The sequence below is a fragment of the Salminus brasiliensis genome, chromosome 25 (genome assembly GCF_030463535.1).
Source record: "Salminus brasiliensis chromosome 25, fSalBra1.hap2, whole genome shotgun sequence".
Lineage (NCBI taxonomy): Eukaryota > Metazoa > Chordata > Actinopteri > Characiformes > Bryconidae > Salminus > Salminus brasiliensis.
Genome location: NC_132902.1, coordinates 15,391,403 through 15,400,575, shown reverse-complemented (window position 1 = coordinate 15,400,575; position 9,173 = coordinate 15,391,403). Strand labels below are relative to the sequence as shown.

Below are 9,173 nucleotides of genomic sequence, written 5' to 3'. Positions count from 1 at the left end.
TGCTCTCCTCCATGTACGGATCCCCGTTTGCTGCTGCGCAGACCTATGGAGCTTTCCTTCCGTATTCCAACGACTTGTCCATTTTCAACCAACTGGTGAGTTTGTCTTCTAAAAAAAAACGAAAATGTCCCCGTTTGGTTTTTTGGTTTTGTTTTGTTTTGTTTGCGGTTGTTTCAGTTTGAAATGAGATCCAAGCCGTTGCATTCGAGCCCTTAGTTTCCACGCCAAGCACGTCTGTCTGCACGGCAGTCTGGTTTTGCAAGCCAGCCGTGAACTTTGCTGTTGACTTCGGTTGGTAAATATGAAATGGACCGAATAAAAAGTAACAAATTAACCAACGGGGCGCTTCCAGCGCTAGAAATCTTGTGTGGATTTGGAAAGCCACGCGACCATGTGGATGTTGTAATGAGCAAGACAGGCATGTGGTGAAGAAGTCAGAGAATGAGTGTTTAGTCCTGCTAAGAGAAATCTGAACACGTGATGTTTTTAAAACTACAAAACAAAAAAAAAATAATAATTGCAGACGGAAAACGTAGATATATTTTAAGAGAAATTAGGTCGTTTTGATATGAGTGTTATTTATAGCTCCGCTTGGTAAACATGTCTACAATTGAGCCATAATCAATATGTGCAACTGCCAATATTTTAAAAATCTTTAGTTTAAGATCTTACTTTTTTTTAAACGTTTTTAAACGTTTTTTTAAATAAGTAACGTTTGTAACGTTTACATTAACATCCTGTTTTTTGTTTGTTTGTTTGTTTTTTGTTCCAGGGGGCTCAGTATGAGCTAAAAGACAGTCCTGGCGTCCAGCACCCAGCATTTGCCACTCATCACCCTGCTTTCTACCCCTACGGCCAGTACCAGTTCGGCGACCCGTCCAGACCCAAAAACGCCACACGGGAGAGCACGAGTACGCTGAAGGCCTGGCTCAGCGAGCACCGAAAGAACCCGTACCCTACCAAGGGCGAGAAGATCATGCTGGCCATCATCACCAAGATGACCCTCACCCAGGTTTCCACCTGGTTTGCTAATGCCAGGAGGAGGCTGAAGAAGGAGAACAAGATGACGTGGGCGCCCCGGAACCGCACTGACGAGGAAGGCAACGTGTACGGCAGCGACCACGAAGGAGAGGATGGAGACAAGCGCGAGGACGAGGAGGAGATCGACTTGGAGAACATAGACACGGAGAACATCGAGAGTAAGGACGACCTAGACGAGCAGGACGAGTTGCACTCCGACTTGAAACTGGACGGCAGCTGCGATTCGGAGGTCTCGGACGGCTATGAGGATTTACACGGGCCCGAGCACAAGTTTTTGAAAGCGGTGGTCAAGGAGGGCAAAGACGGGCACGTAGAGCGGGCCGAGCACTTTCACCACCACCACCACCACCACCATCTTCACCATTCTCTGGACCTCAAAATGCAGGCGCCCAGTGGCGAGCAAATCAAACTCAACCAGGTTTCCAACTCTCCCCCCAACGAAAACAACGCGCCACCAGCCCAGAAACCCAAGATCTGGTCACTGGCTGAGACGGCAACGACCCCGGACAATCCCCGCAAATCTCCCCTAATGAACGGGACCCCCTCGGGGCCCGGAGCCCAGACCATCGTCCAACCTCACAGACTCATCTCGTGCCCCGTTGGGAAAATTCATAACTGGGCAAACCGTTTTTCTGCGCACCAGCTCGCCTTACTGAACTCGAATCATTATTTAGGACTGGCCAACCAGGCTTCAGCCAACGGCCTGACCCTCTACTCCAACAGGCAAGCGGAAGAGCGGAGTCCCAGCTCAGAGACTGCGGCCACAGGTACATGTCACCCTCACTGAGACTGTCCGGAGACTTTTACAGACATTTACAGACTGATTAAGAACAACTGCTTCCCTTTCAGTAGCCCTTACATATATTTTTCAAACCTCTACATTCAATGGCTTCACAAAATACTTCAAATGTGGCATGGTGGTCTTATCAGAAACAAAAGCAGGAGCATGCTCGTTTTGGAGAGGGGAAAGAAAAGGCCAAATCAAATAATTTCATTTCTTTGTTTTTCAACTCCTCATTTTCTGTAGCTAAATGATCTCTGAAATTGAAAAGGGAGTTGACGTTCTTGGGATATACGTTACAGCTGGTTTTAAATGTTGGCTGTTAATTAAAGTAAAAAAAAAAGCCCCAACCGTTTCGATGGGGTAAATGTAACGAGCCAAACAAATTGATCCTGGGTTGTTGTTGGTGGTGTTATGGTTTCAGAACGATCTAGTGCCTTGTAAGCAGAGAAAAAGTTAAAAACAGCCTTCAACCCTAAAAAAACGGTAAAAACGGAACTCGGAATTTATGGATGCAGGTAAATAATTTTTAATCTGCTGTTTTATTGGATTGTTATATATATATATATATATATATATATATATATATATATATATATATATATATATATATAAAGTCGTGTGCAGTTTAATGTGAAATGTCAAACCAAGTAATCCGAAATCTCAAACGCGTCATTTGGCAATAATTCAAACGAATAACACAATTCCCCTCAACGTGCTCGCACAATTAAGTTCCCTATTTTAATTTGAAATTTTCACCCCTTATTCCCAGACCCTTTATGTTTAATTTCACACATATCCCGTAGGCCCCAGAACCAACTTGAAGCTGCCATGGTATTACCGTCCCTCTCTTCCTCCTAGGGGCTCTTTTTGTCTTTTATAAATCTCCATTTTAACCTGTTTTAAGGAATGTAAAAAAAAGATTTAAAAAAAGAAAAAAACGGAATAACACCCTCCTGTATACTTACCTTGTAAGCATGTCTTGTGTAAAATTGCTAATGCAATGCTGTAAGAAAATGTAGTCTGTGAGTTTTTTTTTCTTCTTCTATTTTTCTTTCGTTTTGTAAGTTCTGTGAGGATTTAATGTTGAAATTGTTTTGTATATATAACGTAAAGAAAAATGTACATACTTGTGATCCAAAATTGTACAAGAAAGTATATATTTTGGCTAATAAATGACTCGCTGCAACTTCAGTCCCGTTGTTAGTAGTGTTGTGTTGCAAGTGAAATTTCTAGAGGTCAAGATTGTGGAAGTTTATAGTGCAGTGCAGTGCAGAGCTGTGTGTGTGTGTGTGTGTGTGTGTGTATGTGTGTGTAAGAGTATGTGCATGTGTGTTTTGTGGCGTTGGGAGAAGTTCACTGGAGGTTATGGGCTTTATGGAAGTGCGAACTGGATGATTTGAAGTGTTTTTCCTCTTGCAGGGACTTAACTGTAATTAGCTCCTTCTTGAATCGCACATTTGGCCATTAATGGATGGGGATTATCCTCATTGAGGCGGAACAGCCAATATGAAATGAAGAATTATTTCATTTACACTGGCCTGAAATCGGGTCCAGCTCAACCGCTGAAACGAGAAGAATTGAAAACTTGGAAACTGTTTCAGAACGAGATGTTTTAATCCTGTAAATGAGCTAAAAGAAAACACCATTTACGGGTTGTTTGTTTCCTCTCTGCTCTCACAAGAACGGTGTTATGTTTTTGTTTCTAAAAAATGTATAATGAATTCTAATCAGACACTGATGCGGCGCTGCTCGCCATATGCCTCCAATACTCTGAGAAATAATTTATTTATGTTTGTTTTTCCCCTTCAAGACCATTTGCATGGCAGCAGCTTTGTTCTAGGCCTGAGAAACTTTGGCAAAGTTGGAGCTGGAGCTCCCTCTACAGTCTGCTCCCGTCTCCCGTTCCTATAAGTCTTGCTTTGACCTTCTTTTCCTTTAATCCTATAGGTGGGAAAATACGGCATTGGTGAAGCTGATAATGCTGGCAAGGCGGTTTATTTACTTTATGGTTTTAAAAAGCATTAATCAGCTTGATTCTTAGGTTTGTTATAAAAGAGTGAATGAAAAGAATACCGATTTTTATAAAGGGACTTTCTTATCTTGATCACAAATGTTACGCTTTTTAGTTTGATTTCTGTTGGTTTGTAAGTTTGTAAATTAATTCAGAGCTGCTAACTGGGCAAACGATATTGAATTAGGTTGGATTTAGATATAATAGGACATTGGGTTATGTGTTCTATGGTCAAATTGGACAATGGGTAAGGTGTTAGAAGACTTTTTGAATATAAAACACCCTTTAATAGAAATTCTGTAGTCAAATTTCTATAAAAAGGATAAATGGTACTACAGCAACAACAGCAACTACTACTACTACTAGTAATAACGATGATAATAATAATATTAATAATAATAATTAAAATGATGATAATAATAATATAAATAAAAAAATAAAGAATTTTAACACCAGTGCATTTACAACAAATACACTAGCAAGTATCAACTTAACAAGTGACCCGTATGTACCTGGAACTTCTTTTCGGGTCTTCTTTCAGGTACCACCCTTTGCTTCAGCCGCGCGTGCTGTGAATGTCCACTCGGACTGACGGAATCACCTTCCCTTTTTTTTTTTTTTTTTCCTGGACGCCGCCAACGTCCACTCAGCACCTGGCCTGTCACTCACGCGCTTCAGGTGAGCCGGGAGAGCGCGTGGCATGTCTGTGCAAGAGATCAGAGCGCTGGACAGACAGGGGCACTACTTGATCTTTAGACAAACGTAATTCCGCTTCTTTTATTGAATTATTATTTATTTGCTACTATTTTACCGGTTAACTAAATATGTTTGTATCATTTCGGAACCAGTCTCCAGACACGGATTAAGCCTAAGCCTATATTAAATATGATTTTTAAAGACCACGATTGGGATTTCAACGCAGTTCGAACCTGTGGTGTTTATACAGTTTGGTGGGTTGGTATAAGATGTTCAGCTACTACACAAAACTATATCCACGATTCACAGCCTAACTTTACTTTCAATATTTAATTGTGCCCCCCAGTAGGAACCAGTTACAACCTGCTTCTTTAAAAATGAGAATACACAAGCTCATCCTGTGTCCAATGTCTTATATGATGCCTTTGGCCCATATGTGAATGGTATTGATATTTGATGAATACCCTGAATATCATCAGTGTCAGAACAAAACCTTCATTCTTCAAAATGGCAACATTACAGGAGAAGGAAATGGCAATTTAGGGTTTTGTTCCGACAGCAACAGTATATTTTATCACACTTAGGGCCAGTTCATCAGACCCAAATTAAGACTAAGCAGAGATAAACAGGACTCTTAGTCCAGTAACTAGTTTTTATTTTGATTCTAGCTTTATTCTAGTTAAGAAAGGGGAAATAATCCCAATGATTTATGGTATTATATGTCTGTGTTTTCAATTAAAATGTAGCACACATGAGTAAAGGCTCTGAGGCAATAGTGGCCTGAAGAGAAAACCTTTACATAGTTTTTGTCAGTTCATTCTGAGAGTGAAAGGATGGTGATGGTGTGACATCAACAATTGAAATGCTTCCCAAGGAACACGCTTCATCATGGCCAGTAATGTCCTCATACAAGCCCGCCCCCCCATTGCTCCCCAGGAAGCCGAGTACATTAATGTCCACTGTGCTTGGGGCTATAGTCTAAGACCGCTGGTGGTGGGGTGCGTGGTCTCGCCCGTTTATCCCATGTTAAGTAGATGTCCTTGTGCTTAATGAGCAATAATCAACAGCGACTCCTATTTTCCTTCAAACGCTCGCAGCCATGCTCAGCACTCCAGCAGAGAACAGCCTATTCTGCTCAATACACATGGGAGAACTCACAAGAGAGAAGGATATGAAGAGAGGAGTTAACACACACTCACTGGCGCACCCACACATGCCATCGATGTACAATCCAGACATCTAGACACCACAGACACACACAAAACATGTTGTAGAGACCTACATATCACTCATTGGCAAGCCCTGGAAATGTTAACTTTACAGGAGAAGGAAAAAGCCTTCCTAACTTTCAATGGAAGTCAATGTAAAAAATATTTTTTCCAAGTCTTTTTGGAGCATTCCTGATGGTCCATTCCTTATCAAATTTTGACACAATGTAAAAGACAACTGCTAGATGTGACGAATGAGAAAAAGTGAAAAACGACAAAACTGGAGATATAAAATACTGCTGCTGTACAATGCATTCATGTACCTCCATTTTTGTCCATTTCCATGGTTTCCATGGTTTAAACCCTGTAGCTGCTTCTGTACACTGTAGCTGCTCTACATTACTTGGACTAAACTCTTATTTTACATTAACTTCCATTCAAAGCTAAGGAGCGTTTCGCCTTCTCCAATAAAGTCACCACTCTGGAGATACATGGTTTCCATTTGGCAGCGACGATATACACTTACACGCTGTACGGACCTACAATGGAGATCTACGCACCGGGTACACACATTCAAAGTAGATATGTACTTACAGTATATGCAGCTCATGCACATCCACCATAGAGATCTACATGGCACATGTCCAGATGCACACACTCAACATAGACATAAACGCCTACAAATACACAAAGAATTGACATGGACACCTCCTTGCCATTTGGACAGTGTTTGCATTTTGAGGCGATGGTCTCTTCACACCAGCTAATCTGAGCACATTAAAATATAAATAAAACATTAAACACTGAGCATCAGAGCAGCTGTGGGAAAGCCCAGGCTCTCCAAGCAAATGGCAATTCAGTCTATAAGGCAGCACTAAAGCTTTTTATCTGCGAGCACCACTCTGTAGGCACATCAATGGCAGAGGTCCATAGCTACGCAGCGTTCAGGGAAGAATGCATTGTTAAATACCAATTTGGATTGGATAAGAAAAAAAAAAGTGCAGCGACACAGAATCATTAAACTGAAATCTAATCTATCTTTCTGGCCCGCCATTGACATGGAGTCAGAGGACAGCAAGGGGCAACCCCGCAAGAGTGAGAGAGGGAGAGAAAGAGAGAGAGAGAGAGAGAGAGAGAGCCTGGCCAATGGAGCCATCAGCAGCCCTGCGGATGAATGGAGAAAAATGGAGGAGTACATAAGCAGTGTGGCGGCCCGTTGGAAGGGGCCAGAGGTGGGCTGTGAAAAGGAGGTTGTCCTCCTGTCCTCCCCTCACTGTCAGAGTGCAGCAGAGCGGGCCCCTGTACCGCCACTCGCGGCCCCCGTCCCGGGACGGACAAATGTCAGCACTATTGTGGCCCTGCTGAGGCTTTGAAGAGCCCTGCACTCTTTTGCGGAGGTCACTAATCCTTTTATGAGGCGCTGCTGATTGTTAGTCTCACACATACACACACACACACTCACTCGTTGCTCTTTTCACGAGCAAGCCCAGCATGTTTGGTGACCTGCAAGGGTACGCGAAGAACCACGACCGGATTAGATAACACATATTCCACGCTGTCACTACGGCTGAAGCCGCAGGCCATCCAAACCACTCCTGCACCTCCGCACAGGCCAGATATCCACATTTACCCCCAAATCATGTTTTACACCACGGCCGAAAAGCTCAGGTCTTCTCCCGGCCCAGGCCTGCTGAAGACACGGATTACTTTGCTTGTGAAAACCCTCGGAAATGCACCAGGAAATCAAGCGAACACTGCCAGCAACAGACTAAGTTTATGTTACACACTGATATTCTTGGTGACTCCACAACCCCATTACAGGCACAATAGGGACTTTAGTTTTGAAAATGGTCACTTATTAACATGTAACAAGATTTAAGTATAAGTCTATTGGCTCTATTCGTTTACTCCTCTTGAAATCTTCGCATAGGGTTACATGCAGCAGGTGTTTATAACTGGTTTAAAAAATACAGTTTTCTTATACCAGCAATAAAAAAAATTCAAAAGCGAAAAGCGCCTTGATTGGCAAGTGACGAGGCAATGGACATGTGAACCGCAGAAATGTGTTTTGTGTGTGTGTGTGTTGTGTTTGTATGGTGGTTGTGCTCCAGGCACAGACCTGGTGACAAAAAGCCCACAAGAGTGACACTCTCTGGGGCAGGGGGAGGAGCCGTGTGGGCCCGCTGATTTCATGCCTATTGTTGACCTAGTTTAGAGAGAGGAATTCTTTCACTGGCCCCTCGAAAGGCAACAAGTGGGGGTAGAAAAAGGGGTGCAGGGGGAGAGAAAGAGGGGGTGAGGATGGGGAGAAAGAGAGGGAGGCAGAGGAGGTGAGAGCCTTTGCCGTTCATCCAACTGAAAGATTGTGCTTTTCTCCGTCCCTTCAGCTCATCACGGCCGACTTACAGGGCAATTATGGAAATGGCGCTTTGAAGCCGATCGCTGGTCTCTTTATTTTTCCGGGCCTTTCTCTCCGCCCTGCTCTCTGACATGATCCTGTCCCACTGTCCATATGTTCTCCTTTCTTCTGCCTAATGTGAAAACGGCTGTCTGGTAAGAGGGACTGAATAGAAGATCTCAGGGGCTAAAGGATCAACAGCGCTGGGATGGACGTTTTTGGAATGTGAGGTTTTGAGCAGACTGTGCTATTCAAACTTGCAGATATAAAGACAATTTAAGGACGCTCTTTCCACACTGCGGAAGACGCTGAAGCCATGGAAATTGCTGAAGCCTTGTGATTGCAACCTGGTGTTTCTGACCACTTGGGTATCACTGATCTTGTCCAGAAGTGTGGTGGTGCTGGGCTGCACGTTATGGAGTGTGGGGTCAAGAGGAGATTATGTCAATGCTTCAGATTTGCATAGATTAACACAGTTCAGCCTTTTGGCTCAAGCATCGCTTGCTGAACTTGCTGAAGCCATGTAAGCTGGTGAAGCCCAGTGCCTACAGATGTCAAACTGCAACCTGATGCTTTTGACCACTGGGTTATCGCAGAACATGTCTAAAATCCAGTGGAGTCAAGAAAAGATTGTGCCCTAGCTTCGAACGTGCATGATGATAATTACAATTTCGTACCGCCATTTCAGCACTGCTGAGCTGGCTGAGGGCATGGAAACTGGTGAAGGCCTGTGGTTGTAGATGTCAAACAGCAACCTGATGCTTCTGACCACTTGGGCACTACAGAACCTGTCCAATGAGGGGAAAAGATCTTCCTGGCCTTTTCCTAGGAAACTCTCTTACTCAACCTCACTGGGCTTTCCAAACGTCTTGTTCAGTCTTCTTCAACCTTCTTCAGCCGTAGACACCAGTCAACGCTGTAGCACAGAATTTCTCCTTTGCATGAGAACTAATAAGACAGCTTCACTCCTCTGGGTTTGTTGTGATCTCATGAGGGAGGAAAAGTTCCCTCCCAACCCAGCTGAGCAACCACGAC

The 9,173-nt window shown here is 43.4% G+C and overlaps 1 protein-coding gene across 1 annotated transcript in view; it reads left to right on the top strand.

The window, feature by feature from the left end:
* Positions 1–3,004, top strand: part of irx3a (iroquois homeobox 3a) — a 3,404-nt gene extending 400 nt beyond the window's left edge. Inside the window, exons 1-2 of the mRNA XM_072671324.1 lie at positions 1–95; positions 773–3,004. The exon at positions 1–95 is cut by the window's left edge and continues 400 nt beyond it. Coding sequence (XP_072527425.1) covers positions 1–95; positions 773–1,828 — 1,151 coding nt within the window. The 3' untranslated portion in view covers positions 1,829–3,004. The remainder of the gene's footprint in view (positions 96–772) is intronic.
* The last annotated feature ends 6,169 nt before the right edge of the window (positions 3,005–9,173 follow it).